The sequence below is a fragment of the Thamnophis elegans genome, chromosome 3 (genome assembly GCF_009769535.1).
Source record: "Thamnophis elegans isolate rThaEle1 chromosome 3, rThaEle1.pri, whole genome shotgun sequence".
NCBI lineage: Eukaryota > Metazoa > Chordata > Lepidosauria > Squamata > Colubridae > Thamnophis > Thamnophis elegans.
The window spans coordinates 77,300,103-77,316,579 of record NC_045543.1 but is presented as its reverse complement, the minus strand read 5'-3'; the positions used below and the strand labels follow the sequence as shown (position 1 = coordinate 77,316,579).

Genomic DNA, 16,477 nt, shown 5'->3' with positions numbered 1-16,477 from the left:
GCACCTTAAAGCACTTGATTTCCTTTAAGCTTTAAGGTAGTGGTGTCCAACCTTTCCAACTCTGCAGACCAGCACCAGCAATGGCGGCAGGCGATGGGTAGGAATGGTTCAGCGCTAATGGAGCTTTGCATCACAAACATGCAGGCCCACTGCTTGTGCAAATGGGTGTTTGCTTTAAAGCCCATCAAAAGCAAATTAAACTTGATAAATCCCCATTCATTATGCAGACATAATAATGTCTCTAGTCTTCTTTTCTCTCAGAGGTTTTCTGAGGCCAAACAAATTATAAGGATGACCTCAGCACTGGAAAGAAAATACTTCCTGCCACCAGAAGCAATCTTAGACATTTTTTTTAGCCCCGCTTTCAAAACAAGTGGAAAGGAGCTATCCACTTCAAGGGGATTCCAGCTTTTTTTTTTTTTTTTTTTTTAGCAAAACTGGGTAAGGTACACCTGATATTGTCTGCCTGAGCCATGGATTCCTGCCAACAATTATGAGCATTTACTGTGTAAATGAATATGGAAGAAAACTGATATCTATGGAATAGGACAGGATAGACAGTAGGCTTATTTAAAGGTATTTGCTCCTTCAGTATCAGGGACGGAAGCTATGAACTTAGCTGATTCTTGCAGGGCTCATTATTGTCTTAGCTTAAGGCCCAGACATTGCTCCTATCCCTCGCCTCAAAGGTTTGGTCAGGATTAAGAGACTGTTGTTGTTTTTCCACACAACAAAAACTCAAAAGATTTTGCATACTGGTACACTTTTAGATTTATTTAGGATGCAACATTCTACACATAGATAGAGCTTTTGAAAATCATTAAAACATTTTTAACAGTTTAAAAAGTGTATTTGGCTTTACTTTCTATCTCTTACCTTCCATTTCTGACTCACTGTCCTGCATGGTAGGAATGTTAATTAGAGTTTGTCTTTTGTCTCTCATAACAACCAACTGAAGTTTTCCTCTTGATTTTTCAATCAGTTTTCTAGCATCTGATAAGGACATATTCTCCGTCACTGTACCATTGATCTGAATGTGTAAAACAAGCAGATTGATTTATATCTGAAGTTCAAACAGTTTCCATCCAGTATTTGCAAACAGACAATTAAAATAACAACAACAACAACAGGGTTATATGCTTTAATATCCCCATTAAGAAATTAATGTTTCTTTGTATAATGACATACTTTGAGAATGATGTCCCCTTCATGCAAATTGCCATCCTTTGTTGCCAGGCCAGTACTAGTCATTTCTTTGATAAAAATCTGACTTCCAAGCCGCAGGCCATATTCTGCAAGAGGAATAGGAAGATGGAGTTTTTCAATTTATCAAATAAACCTATTGTATACTAGCAATTTCCAAATTTTGTTTTTAAGAAGGATGTATCCAAAAGCTTCTTGTCCTTGCAATTCCCACATTTTAGACTGAGGATGTAACTTATGATCCATAAATCAAAGATAGTCTACAAGTTAAATTTGGCTATTTTTTGGATTCACAAACCAACATAATTCAAGCAGGCACCACATAGAGTTGGCAGATTATACTCAAAAAACAATTTGCATAGGCACAATTTACTGCATAGTACCTTATGAACTTTCAACATTGCAATGACCTAGTATATATTGAAATTCAGACAGAATTCAAACATGGGATTGTATCACCAGATCATCTAAACTAATTTTCTAACACAGGAGAATACATTCCATCCAACCTTTGTTCAAAAGTACTTGATGAACAAAAGACAGTTTGTTTATTTAGATTTTTTATTACATTATCACCTGTCTCTATTATCAGAAACCATCTTTCTCACAATTGGTTATATGCATTTTCTTGTAAATGTGAACCTACAATTCGGTTCTTTATCTCTCCAAAGTACAGAGAATAAATTTATATGGCAGTTATTTCATGTTTTTGATGATGCTTATCATACTGCCTCTAAATTATCTTTTTATCTTTTCTTTAGGCATTTTCAATCTTTCCACATAAGAACTTGACTTCTCAGTGCTTCTGGGTACATTCCAAAGATAACTGGATAACTACTTAAGAGATAGTCTCTCATTTCCAGATACACTATTTATTCCATATAACATGAGAAAAATTGTTTGAGTATAAGAGTCTCACTGTCTCTCTATTTAGCATGCTAAATTCAATTTTGCTTCATTCAGAATTTGAACTTTTTTTTTTGCAGATTTATGGATATATTCTCAGGATGCATCCAAAAAGAGATATTAAGCAAACAAATCTCAACCTATTAATAACATAAAAGGTGGGAATTTTTCTTACATTCCACTTTACTGTGGAAATAATTTATTTTGAGACTGATCTATCCAAACTAATGAGAACAAATCAAAACATGTCTCCTCCTTTATGGTTAGAAATACTTCTAAGTCTCAAAGGAGAACGTTATATATCTGATATCTCTTTATTCATTTGTGTAAACACGTGCCAATTAAAGTTTAAAATACTTAAGCACTTTACAATAGTTTAATGCTAATGAATGGATATCCTATATCTGGAAATCTGTACATTTTCGGAATCAGGGAACACATTTGAAAATTTGAGAGCCCAATATGGGCCTTCAGATAAAATGGTTGCAGGATTGGATATAGCTGATTAAAGATCATTTGGCAGCAGTTATCCACTCTTTTATTTTCTACAAAAATATTTAGGATCTACAAATGGCCACAGATTTTGCTGGAAATCATGACTGAGGTCTACTCTGTACCATGCTAAATTCCTATAAAATTAGGTAGAGGAAGAACAAGGAACACATCACCAGGCACACTACTGCCTCCCACTGGCCACTCAGTGGCTATTGGTAAACAGTGGGTTTTCCCACATGGTGCCCTCCAGATACATATGCAACTACAACTTGGCAATATCTCCCTCTGTAAATTACAGGTTGTCTTTTTTAGAAGAAGAAAAAATGGTAAAACATCAACAAAATTGGTTTTTGCATCAACAAAACAAAAGGCAAGAGGACACATTTCTTCAACTTGTATTTTAGAACTTGCCTTCATTTGATTTGCTTTTTGTGAGAAGAATACTAACAGGCTCTTCCTGTGTTCTATGGTCGTATGGGTCAGAGGCGGGACTGTGGGTACTCAGCCTATCTTTGCTACCACTCTTTGTTTCCCTCCCACGCTGAGGGTCAGGACGAGATTGCCAGTCATAATCTCTTGGTAGACTCCTGCCTCCATCATACCCATAGTCATAGGTATCATATCGATCAACGCTCCGCCCTCTGCTTCGGGGCCGTTGGTATTCACGGTCCAAGCTTCTCTCTCTATCCATGCTACGGCCCCGAATTCGATCCCGACTGGCGCTGCGTTCTCTGCTGTTGTTGCGCCCTTTATTGGGGGCCATTCTGTAGCCCCTGTCAAGGTTGTCTCCCCAGCTCTGGCTACGGCCTGCATTTCCACTGTGCCAACTCCTCTCACTGTAGCCACTTCGTGTGCTTCGACCGTCAAATTCTGCACGGTCATCCAAGGCTTCGAAAGCTCTGTGGTCGTAGTCAAGGGATGGGCTTCGTTGAACTACGGGGACTTGTACCTTACGTGGTCTTTTCACAACCTATTGACAGGATATAAGAACAAGATTGCCTTTTTAAAAAAGGAGTCAATCATTTTATATAGGTAGTCCTTGACTTAAACATTTGCTTAATGACCATTAGAAGTTACAACAGTGCTGGAAAATGTGACTTATGATTAGTCTTCGCATTTACAAGTGTTGCATTGTCCCCATAGTTGTGCAATCAAAATTTGAGTGATTGGCAACTAGCATGTATTGATGAAGGTTGCGGTGTCCCAGGGTACATGATCGCCATTTGTGACTTTGCCAAGAGGCTTCTAACAAGCAAGACTGGGGAAGCTGGATTCACTTAATGATTACATGATTCATTTAACGCCCATGAGAAAAGGGTTACAAAATCAGGCCTGACTCACTTAATGACTGCATTGCTAATGACATATGTATGTTGTGGCCCAAAGTCACTCACAAGCTTTTATTCCTAAGGTAGGTCTAGAACTCAGAGTTTTCTGGTTTCTAGCAGTGGTGGGATTCAAATTTTTTTACTACCGGTTCTGTGGGCGTGGCTTTGTGGCCATGGCAGGGGAAGGATACTGCAAAATCCCCATTCCCTCCCCACTCTCAAAATTTCCACTACCGGTTTCCCAGAACCTGTCAGAAGTGGCTGAATACCACCTCTGGGTTCTAGGCCAGCACCTTAACCACTAGGCCTGGTCTCTCTGGTCTTTCTCTTTCACAAATAAATAATAATAAACTTACAATGACAGCAGCTTTCCCACTTTTTCTTAGTTGCTGCACAGCAAATGCATGGGCCACGTTTTCCATGGGTGTGCCATTAACCATAATAACTCTGTCATTCTCTCTGGAACAGAAGTGAATAAATTTTTTTTTTTTAAAAATAGGTCCAACATTAATTCTATTCTATGGGGATCTGCCTAATTCTGCCACAATTGCAAGTGTCCACATAGGAAAAACCCACATACAGCTGTTTAGTCCTGTACTACTCCCAGATTGTTCCCTTTGGCCTTTAATACCCAAGAAACACTATAGAGCAGTGTTTCTCAACCTTAGCAACTTGAAGATGTCCGGACTTCAACTCCCAGAATTCCCCAGCCATCGAATGCTGGCTGGGGAATTCTGGGAGTTGAAGTCCGGACATCTTCAAGTTGCTAAGGTTGAGAAACACTGCTATAGAGAAACAGTGTAAACTTTTCCCCTCTGTATTGGGCAAAATTTCCCTGATCCTATTGGGTTTTGCTTACAAATATATACTTTCTACTGACAGAAGAGCATATTTGCAGCTCAGTGTTGAATTATGGGATCCTTGGTGCTGAGCTTGGTGGTTTTCTTGCAGACCTTTCATCATCAGCGCACCAATGATGTCACCTAGTTTGGTAATAAAATGTCTGCAAGAAAACCACCAAATTTAGAGAGCACCAAGGACTGCATATATATTCTCTTTCATTACCGGAATCATAGCTGATTACTGCATGTAGTTTAATAAAAATACTATTTAGTGATGTAAGCAATGTTGAAGAACCAAATTTATGAATAAAATAATAATAACCATGAAACCAAACATCAGAATACAGTAATGGCATTTTCCATTTCTTTTCTTCGGCTACAATGAGAAATACTATATCATCATCATCATCCCCAAAAGGTTTGTTTATTTTTGTATTATGCTTATTCTCGGAAGAAACTGAGAAAGAGTGAGATGTTCGTGAATGCTGCCTTCTATGGTAGAACAATAAATTCTTCCCCAAATTTCCCCAAATTTAAAATCATCTATTGTAAAGCTCTGATAAAGGTAAGGAGAATTAGGCAGTAGCCAGATTTATCATGATTACAGTAAAAAATAAAATAAATAGCTACATTTGCATGGGCAAATACTTGGAAGGCCAAAGTTCAGAAACACGTTTGTTTTTACAAATAAATTGTCAAAGCAAAAAAAGAGGAAGAGGTTAAGGTAAAGAAGCTTACTTACTGAAGCAATCCATCAGCTGGGCCACCTGCAAGGACATCAGAGACAACAATAGATGTTTCACCATTTTCAAAATGAGGGTTGTCTCTGCCACCAGAAACTGCAATACCAAATCCTCGCTTTGAGTCCTGAAAGGGAAAAAGGAAAAGGCACACCACACATTTAGTAAACAACCAAAACCACACAACAACCATCTCCCTCAATTATATTCAATCATTTAAATGTAATTAAAGATATATTAGGAAACCATGACATATTAGAACATGTTTAATTTGTATTTTACTTTTTTATTTTTTTAAATTCTGTTTTTCTAAAAGATCTGATTAAAAAACTAATGAAATCCCGTCTTACCTCTAAAAAAATAAAATAAAAAAAACATTTTAAAAGAGATTGGCCATGTTGGATAATAGCTTCTAGGCAAAATGTGGCAACACTTAAGTAGCAAAAGACCTCCAAGAAGAGGAGATATATACTACTTGGAAATTATTTTAATGAATCAATTAATGCAGCATGCAAGTCCCTATAAAAAGTACAGAATAAGACCTGTTACATATTTGCTTGGGTTTAATGTCAATGTTGCCTACTGTGATAAAATCTGAACTGGAGGGAGATGGAGCAATAATGTAGACTTACTGCTGGAAGTTTGACTGGATTACAAATGTCATCTATGCTGACCATGGTGTACACAAGCTGATATTTTAAAAACGATTTAAAGACAATCAGAATTGAGAAGACCTTTGTGAAGGGATGACTCAAGAGCCCTTCTGAATAACCCCCCTCAGGTAGCACAGTATAGAATCCCTGACTTTGTGGCCATCCAGAGAGAGAAGGAAAGAGACTCATTTTTCAGTCTTTCTCTCCATTACTTCAGTGGTGTCTTCAGAAATCCAAGAACTGTTGATCATCCAGATTGGCCAAATAGCTTTGAGACTTCTACTTTCCTTCCACTCTATTCTCATGTTCCTTCCATTAATTTCTGGATGCTCTGTGTACCATAAATCCTCAAACAAGCAGAACGATGTAGAACAAAGATGCACCTTCATCATTCCTTTCCCAATCCTACCATTTGTTTTTGCTTACAGATTTTCTTCTCCAACCACTCTTTTTGTCTCTTACCTTGTCTCTTTTACTCCGCAGCATATTGCATCAGTTTTTCACATACATGTTGGCTTTCAGTATTCTTTTTCCCTCCTTCTCCTGCTGAATTCCTGATCCCAAAGCTAAGGTGTTTACCTCAAAATCTCTATTTCTACACTGCAGAGTGTGTCTTTTCCCTTTCCTAAAAACTGCCTTTTACTGACTGTCTCATCACTGATCCCCAAGAAATCAGTCACTAGTTTTCCCTGAAATTCTTTTTTGTCATTGAATGACATTTCTTCAGTGATTGCTCCTTTCTTCTTCATCATCTTTTTTATTGCTTTCTGAATGCTTAACATGCCTTTACTGCTTTCCTCTCCATGTTGTTTATCATTTTAAATGCTATTTTTCCATTGAATGCAATATCCCTAATGTGTACTATATCCTTGCTTTTCCTAGTTTCCACTGATGTGTTTTCATCATGTTGTTGCTTTATAAAACCTAATTTCTTACTTGGAAGTGCAGGTAGCAAACACTGTTAAGACCTGTAGTCATTCTGAGATGGGTACTTTTTAAATTGTAGTAATAGTAGTCATTTTTATTACAGTCACAGACCAGCATTACAAATAAAATTATTTTAAAAAACAAAATGAAATAAAATTAAAAAAACACAAGATATTTAACAATTGGTGGTGAAGTATCAGTGGGCAGTCAAAGTCTGCCTAAATTTGCAGACAGAATAATAAAATTTAGCTACATTCAAACAAACTATATTACACTGATCTGACAACAGCAAGTGTATACAACAGATATCATTGTTTCCTGGGTATTTTATCAGGTGAGGTGTTAAGGGATAGGTCCATGAGTCCTTATAGAAGGTACAGTACAGTAGGGTATGAGCTGTTGTTTCAATAGCCCCTTGTCCATAGGGGCGACAGTTTTAGTTCATGTGCGATTTTTTTTTTATATTGGCCCTCCAAGACTGTTGGGGAAAGTGTATTGCAATATACTTAACGCCCTATGGAGTTTGGAGAAAGTTATATAGTGTTTTTAAATTGTCTTTAGTTAAAATTTTGCAATTATATACTGTTCTTTATTAGACAGTCTTTGAGGAATCCCAGTACAGTACAGTAGTCAAAATTGATATAATATTAACCTAAGACCATATTTTAAGCTTGTCCTGAAAAAAAAGTACTTCCCTATAGACTAGGGAATTGCATGATAAATGAAAAATATTTTTTACAGTGTGTACAAGAGCACATTACACAATCTTGATTTACGAATGGCTTGGAACTACAGAGACAGAAGAGGGCTGCAGTAATGTAGCATTTAAATCACTGCGCTACAAATTAAGAAGCCATCTGCCACAAATTCAGAAGATAAATATAGGTCTGTCACTCCTTCTCAGCTTCTGTGTCCGTAGCTGATACTTTATAGATTTTCAAAACATTCTGAAACTATCGCATAACTGGTGAGCAATCATAGAAGCAAGGTGGGGTTAAAGAAAATATTTGATTTGAATCAGGACGGCTTGAAAAACTTCTGTAAAATGGAAACTGTTAATTACAAAACCCAGATAGGCATATCCTGAGCCTTCTAAACGCTTATCAAATACCGTATTTTTCAGAGTATAAGATACACCTTAGTTTTGGGGGAGGAAAATGAGAAGAAGAAAAATTCTGCCTCTGCCTACGAGCATCCATACTATTCAGCTGGCTAATTTCCTGTCAGTGTGTGAGAGTTCATGACTTGGTCAGCCATAGGCACAGCAACTAAGTCAGTCAATGAGGGCTATTTGGACTCTGAACAGTATTTGCTGTGCAAGCAACAAGGAGAAAGGAAAGAGTCTGGCTTAGCTGAGAACTGAAAGTGAAACTGCTTATGTTTTGCTTGTATTTACTGCTACCTTGGAAAACCTGCTTTTAGTATTGTATTGTATATAATTATTATTATTTTGAATACTGCTGAATCAGTTACTTGTGTGTGATTTCTGAATGTGATTGCTGCTGCAAACTCTAATCATCCAAGGAAACTTTAGCACTTATTGCATTCTGATTCCGTACAGCTGATTGGCGGGTGGATCGGATTGCCGGAATACCCCCAATCAGCTGTCCCAGCCTGCAGGGATTGCCACAGTCCATCGCTATCTCCATGCCTCATGTTTTTGGCCTCTGGTGCGGGTGGGTGGGACTACATTTGGTGTATAAGATGCACCCAAATTTTCACCCTCTTTTTTGGGGGGGTGCGTCTTATATTCCAAAAAATACTGTAATAATACCATTAGAGTTACATTTGTTAATGTACAATTCAGTGCTTTTTTTAATTGTGTAAAGTAAAATATGCACAATATTCCCTGACTGGACAGCCTTGAACCATTCCCATGTATCTCAGCATATAACTGGAACTGGCATATTCTGGGCCTGGGAGTTCTGAAGTAGGAGATAGCAATGAAACGGCAGCGTTGGTGATAGTGAAGGCACACAAAGAGGACGGCAGGCCCTAGGACAAGGAGCAGGTGGGATGATGCTAGTTGGTCCAATGGTTAAAGGCATCAGGCTAGAAGCCAGGAGGTCATGAGTTCTAGTCTCACCTTAGACATGAAAGCCAGCTGGGTGACTTTGGGCCAGTCACTCTCTCTTAGCCCAACCCACCTCATGCAGTTGTTGTTGTGAAGGAAATAGGAGGAGGGAGGAGTATTGTGTTCACTTCCTTTGAGTTATTTGTAAAAATAATAATAGGATATACATACAGGTGAAACTCAAAAAATTAGAATATTGTGCAAACGTTCATTTATTTCAGTAATGCAATTTAAAAGGTGAAACTAATATATGAGATAGACTCATTACATGCAAAGCAAGATAGTTCAAGCCATGATTTGTCTTAATTGTGATGATTATGGCTTACAGCTCATGAAAACCCCAAATCCACAATCTCAGAAAATAGAGTATTACATGTAATCAATAAAATAAGGATTGTACATAGAACAATATCAGACCTCTGAAAAGTATAAGCATGCATATGTACTCAGTACTTGGTTTGGGCCCCTATTGCAGCAATTACTGCCTCAATGCAGCATGGCACGTAAGCTATCAGCCTTTGGCACTGCTGAGGTGTTATGGAAGACCAGGATGCTTCAATAGCGCCCTTCAGCTCTTCTGCATTGTTTGGTCTCATGTCTCTCATCTTTCTCTCTTGGCAATGCCCCATAGGTCAGACAAGTTTGCTGGCCAATCAAGCACAGTAATCCCACGGTCATTGAACCAGGTTTTGGTGCTTTTGGCAGAGTGGCCAGGTGCCAAATCCTGCTGGAAAATGAAGTCAGCATCCCCATAAAGCTCATCTGCGGAAGGAAGCATGAAGTGCTCCAAAATCTCCTGGTAGACGGCTGCATTGACCCTGGACTTAATGAAGCACAGTGGACCAACACCAGCAGATGAATGGCTCACCAAATCAACACAGACAGTGGAAACTTCACATTGGACTTGCATGTGTGCCTCTCCATTCTTCCTCCATACTCTGGGTCCTTGGTTTCCAAATGAGATGCAAAAGTTGCTCTCATCAGAAAAGAGGACTTTGGACCACTGAGCAACAGACCAGGTCTGGTTTTTTTAGCCCAGGTAGTTATGCTTCTGACATTGTTTGTTGTTCAGGAGCGGCTTGACAAGAGGAATATGACATTTGAAGTCCATGTCCAGGATCTGTCTGTTTGTGGTGGCTCTTGATGCACTGACTCCAGCCTCAGTCCACTCCTTGTGAAAGTCCCCAACACTTTTGAATGACCTTTTCCTGACAATTCTCTCCAGGCTGCGGTCATCCCTCCTGCTTGTGCACCTTTTTCTTCCCCACTTTTCCCTTCCACATAACTTTCTATTAATGTGCTTTGATACAGCACTTTGGGAACATCCAACTTCTTTTGCAATTACCTTTTGAGGCTTTCCCTCCTTATGTGGGTGTCAATGATGGTTTTCTGCACAACTGTCAGGTCAGCAGTCTTTCCCATGATTGTGATTCCTACTGAACCAGACTGAGAGACCATTTAAAGGCTCAGGAACCCTTTGCAGGTGTTATGGCTTAATTAGTTGATTAGAGTAGGACACTTTGAGCCTAGAATATTGCACCTTTTCACAATATTCTAATTTTATGAGATTGTGGATTTGGGTTTTCATGAGCTGTAAGCCATAATCATCACAATTATAACAAATCACGGCTTGAACTATCCTGCTTTGCATGTAATGAGTCTATCACATATATTAGTTTCACCTTTTATGTTGCATTACTGAAATAAATGAACTTTTGCACGATATCCTAATTTTTTGACTTTTACCTGTAAATAAATAATAAAACCCTGAGCTTGAATTCAAACATGTAAAGGGAAAGGGAAGCAAGGCACTGGAATCACTGGAAGAAAGAAGAATAAGGCGATGTGGGGCATTTGTGTTATGCTACATTTGAATTTAAATAAGACGAAGGAATTACTTCTAGTTCAGAAAGTTAATACAAGCTATAAGCCTGTATTTGTTTCTGCCTTCCCAAGCCTCTGCATAAGTAAATTTGTTTAAAAGTCCCTTCTTTTAACCTTCCACGTGACAATCTTACACTGGTATCCATTAGAGAAAAACATATTCTTTTTTGTTGGATATAGTTATTTTTTAAACTCTTCATTTAAGTTTTGGAATTTAAACTGGGCCTTTTGTTAACCAAGAGACCATTCCACCATTCTGTTTAAGAAACGATCAGATCAAAACCTTCCATTTAAGACAGTAAAACAAATAGGTGGAAATACAATTATTTCAGTATTCTGTAATGGTCACAGAAAAGGAGTGGATAATTGTCCAGCATTTCTTGGATAATCTGTGCACAGTTCAGTTTCGAGACCTCTGAGCAGTCCTTCCCTTTCATAAGCCCCACTGTGACATCAAAGACAAAAATATGGTTTGCACAAACAGGTTTATCTGCATGCTGGAGGCCTTTATATGTATTGCTGCTCAGTAAAAAGACAACAGCTGTATACACAAAAGCCAAGTGCTTATGTCACAGTGTAATTTATAAGAGGAAAGGGCTGCTCATCACCATTTTTTAATTTTATTTGTGCCTTCAAGTTACTTTTGATTCTTGGTTAAATGTCTGGACTAGTTCCTGCAGTTTTCTTGGCAAAATACTCAGAAGTGTTTTGCCATGACCTTCTCCCTAGAGCTGAGAGTGAGGGACTGCTCCAAGGTCATCCAGCTGGCTTCTTGCCTAAAATGGGACTAGGACACGCATCTCCTGGTTTCTAGCCTGGTGTCTTAACACTACATCATGCTCTTTTTGTACTACCACTGTCGGGGTAAATTCTATCCTTTTTTTATTTCATGAATGGGACTGTTGTCCCTTTGTAGCAAATGAAGATAACTTTGATGACTTTGGGGAACAGTAGCATTTAGAAAAAGCTGTAGACCTGAACACTAGACTCCTCTATGTTCCAAAGAATGTAATTTGTTCCAAAACATTTCCTTCGTGATAATCAAAACTGAGTGCTGGAAAAGCCCAGAGGTTTAGTGGCATTTTAAACTGTGCTATTTCTTCCTTGGGTTATAGAGAACTGAACCTTTAAGAAAGGGTTGATGTTATTTTTTAAATTCTGGGTATTTTTAGTAGCTTTAGAAAAATGAATTGCTAGCATTGCAAAGAAAATTATTGATGACAATAAATGAGGGTTTTTTTAAAAAAATGTTTAAGCAATATACTTATCAGGGTTAAAATATTTTGTTATTGAAACGCAATTAAAATTGGAACATATCTTGTTTGTCAATTGATATGAGATATTTCAGTGCAAAAAAGCTATTAGAAAATTATAAACAAATAACATACTACCTTTTGTAAGGTCACTGTGTACTGTTCCCATATGAGCTCTTCCATGACTGGACCCTATTTATAGGGAGAAAAAACAACATCAATTGAAAAAAAGGAACTCTTTCCAAGAAAAAGTGCTTCAAGCAGAAGAAATGTTTTTAAAATTATAGTACAATAATATTTTTAAAGCCAAATTTAATAAGCATAGCTAAGAGTAAAAAACAAAGAGATACTTTCTGAATGTTAGCAGAAAATAAGCATGACTGTTTCTCTACTGTCATACTTTAAACTTGTAATATAAGTTATAAAGGTAGCAGCCAAACCTTAGAAATCTACGTCTTTTAAAATCCAGGTTTAAGCAAATGTCTAAGTAGGGCTATGGTCTCCAAAGAATTATAATGATATAATAAAATAAAAACTTATGAGCACATGTGGTACTAGAAAATTTGTCTTTCAGCAATGTGGTCATGAAAGTGAGGCATCACAGGACTACCCAATTTTTCAACATTTTTCGATAGTTGTTATGTAACACATATCATGTGATGGTGATTTGTGACCTTCTCTGCCACCTTCCTCTTTGACTTCATCATAAGCCAGCCGGGAAAGTTGTAATCATGTCTCAGGGACACCACAACCAATTTAAATACTTGCCAAGTGCACAAATCATGATGTAATCATGGAGATATTATGACAGTCATTAGTGAAAAGACTAATTGTAAGTTGTAAATCACTTTTTTCAATGCCACTGCAACTTCAAATGGTTGCTAAACAAATGGTCGCTAAACAAATGGTCATAAATCAAAGACTACCTGTATATAGATTCTGTATTTTCATTACAGACTTGGGTGAAATATTGTGAGGGTTGATGAAAATGAACCTGAACAAAACCAAATAATGGTTTGATACTTTATGGTGGAAAAGAAATCTCTTCTTAGACCTTGAAGAAGCTATTGATAAATCGAATTAGATAGACATATTGTATATGAATTCTTTCCATTCAGACTTTTGAAAACCTGTTATACAATAAAACTCAACTAAAAATTAAAAACCAAAATATTACAATAAAAAACAAAAGCTGAAGTATAAATCAACAGAGTAATGCAATAACAGTAATGGAGAGTCCAAATAGGTTATCAAATAATTGCTGTTTTGTTCATATCCATGAAATCTATGCGCTCCAGCTGAGAGCAAACCTAGGCATGGCATAGCCCTGTGATGCTGAACCTATGGTACGCGTGCCACAGGTGGCATGCAGAGCCATTTCTGAGGGCATGTGAGGCATTACCCTGTCAGCTCCAGTACACATGTGCACGCTGGCCAGCTGCCATTTTTGGGCTTGGTTTTTGGCTGTTTTTTGCCCTCTGGAGGCTTCTCTGAAGCCTCCAGAGAGCAAAAAATTGCCCAACACACAAACTGGAAGTTTGGGAATGGACTTCCAGTTGCACGTTGGGCTGTTTTTCAGGCTCCCCAGGCTTCAGGAGGCTTCCCTGAAGCCTGGGTAGGGCAAAACATGGCCCAACGGGGCCCACCAGAAGTCCAGGAAGAAACATCCGGGTTGGCCGTTGGGCTGTTTTTTTCTGAAGCCTACAGAGGACAAAAAATGGCCCAGCCGCCTCCCAGAAGTCTGGAGGCTTCAGTGAGGACTGGGCGCATGTGCACAGGGGTGGAGTTGTGCGCGCATCCATGGGGGAGGGCATTGCATTATGGGTGTGGGCATGCACGTGCATGACCCCCCCTATGTTTCTCCCCACTTTTGCCACGCCACAACAAAAAGATTAGCCATCACTGGTATAGCCGCTGGGCCCCATATGACCCTTTGGCTGTTCCTATCCAAGCCATGTGACATCAGTTGGATATTATAAATTAATGTAAAAAAGCACACTGCAGGGAGCGGGAGAAGAGGCTGAGTTGAGTCTGTCTCTACGCAGTTGCTGTGCACTCCTTCAATTGGCTGCTAGCCACAAGTGGGCAAGGGGAGGGGTAGTAGCAATGGTCATCAAGTGAGGAGACTCAAGCTTGGCCATGCATCACCTCCTCGGTCGAAGGTCGGCTTCCCGGTTGAGTGGGCAGAGCACAGCCAGGAGTTATTGGCTCCGCCCTCCACAACAGACTCAGTTTCTCATCTGGCTCCTTGGGGAAATTATTGTCCAACCCAGCTTAGAGTAAAGTTCTGTCTTCCCTACAATTTACAGTTGAAATCTTGCAGAAAATCGGGGAAGTCCAAATTAATAGATATGGGAGGAAAGTTTACCTCAGAAAACAAATTCTACAAAAACAGACAAAATGTTTAGTCAGAAATTTGTAGAAATTGTTATTCCTTTTTGCCAAATGGTGCACCAATTCCATGTTCTGCATTTCCATGCACAAGTTATCAAACTGAGTATCAGATATTAGCCTTTGGGCATTTGTCAAGAGTATGCTCATGTAGCAATTGATTTAATGCAATGTCTTGTCTTAGAATAAAATGTTCATCATAAATTAAAATATCAATTAATTAATTAATCCTGATGCCACAACTTAAACCATCCCAAACATTAATATTTTATTATTAATGCTGGTATCTCTACAAATATTAACCATGAAAAAAAAACTGAGAAGAGCTAAAATGAACAGGATTTTTTTTAAAAAAAGAATTATCACTGTAAAAATCATGACAGATGACAATTGTAAAATCACTCCCAAAATGCTCTGGATTGCACATCTCCTTCTTGAATCATGTATCAGCAAAATTACTTTTGAGATATTGCGTTTGATGTCCTCTAAGGTAAAAAATTTGTTTGACTCATGCAAACAGACAAATATGTGCTCATTAGTTTTACAATGTAGAAACCAACAGATGTAGATTTCTATATTCATGCAGCCTCATAACAAATGTTAAGGATAATTATTTATTACCTCAAGTATAGATAGTCTTCAACTTACAACCACAATTGAGCCCAAAATTTCTGTTGCTGAGATATTTGTTAAATGAATTTTGCCTCATTTTACAACTTTTCTTGTGACCGTTATTAAGTGAATCACTGCAGTTCTTAAGTTAGTGACATGGTTGTTAAGTGAATTGACTCGTTGCCTTTGCTTGACATGACCACGGAGATGCTGTAATGGTCATAAATGAAGACCCAGATTGTTGGGGGCAATATGCTGGTTATGTAAACCACTTAGAAAGGGCAATAAAGCACTATGAAGCGGTATATAAGTCTAAGTGCTATTGCTATAAGTGGTTGTTTTTCAGTGTCATCGTAACTTTGAACAGTTGTAAGGCAAGGACTGCCTGTACTTAAACATATTTTATTTGTGAATGAAACTAATGCTGTATAGTAATTGCTCTATAAGTACAGAAATTAGAGTAGCATTTATTTCTGGGAAGGAGGTAGAAGAGATTAATGTTCCTTGAAATTACATATAATCAAATTGCTATAAATGAAATAAAATGCTTTCACTGCTCTTGAAGAATGGATTAATTAAACTATAAGTGACTGTATCCAGAAGCTCCGTTTTGTAGAGAACAGAATGTAGTACTTATAAAGTATTGCAAAAGCTCACCTTGGGAGTTCCCTAAGCATAAAGGCCATCTGTGCTCTTCTAAATCTCTAACTCATAATCTCTTCTTTAATGTTATAAAAATTACATCTGTTTTCTTTGCAAAATACTGTCAAGGCCAACAGATTAATGGAAGGACCAATATGAGCATGGGGGTTGGGCAAGATTTTATAAATCTCCCTCTGAAGGAGAGATTAAATTCTTGCTCCCAAGATTCTAGCTATATCAGGAGCCAAGAATTTAAAAGAGAAATGATGCATAGAGAATGCAAATACATCAAGAGATGAATTAAATCAAGTACTAGCTGCTTATTAATAGTTATTAATATGTCACTGGAAATAATGCAAAAAAGATAACCACAATATGTTAGTTATGACATTATTTATGCAATTACCCAGTGGAAAAACTTTTTCAGAAAATTCAGACCAATATCTTAATGGAGTACCATTCTTTAATTCAACAATTTTTCTCAGAAGTATTATGCAGATTTCAGCCTACCCAATTCTAATTAAATA

General features: G+C 37.9%; 1 protein-coding gene across 4 annotated transcripts in view; it reads right to left on the bottom strand.

The window, feature by feature from the left end:
• Window positions 1-16,477, bottom strand: part of TJP2 (tight junction protein 2) — a 77,001-nt gene that overhangs the window by 15,109 nt on the left and 45,415 nt on the right. For all 4 annotated transcript variants that reach the window (XM_032214754.1, XM_032214757.1, XM_032214755.1 and 1 more), the window contains 6 exons: window positions 12,444-12,497; window positions 5,517-5,641; window positions 4,289-4,391; window positions 3,016-3,574; window positions 1,189-1,292; window positions 877-1,030 (listed from right to left, as the gene is read on the bottom strand). In XM_032214754.1, coding sequence (XP_032070645.1) covers window positions 877-1,030; window positions 1,189-1,292; window positions 3,016-3,574; window positions 4,289-4,391; window positions 5,517-5,641; window positions 12,444-12,488 — 1,090 coding nt within the window. In that variant the 5' untranslated portion in view covers window positions 12,489-12,497. The remainder of the gene's footprint in view (window positions 1-876; window positions 1,031-1,188; window positions 1,293-3,015; window positions 3,575-4,288; window positions 4,392-5,516; window positions 5,642-12,443; window positions 12,498-16,477) is intronic.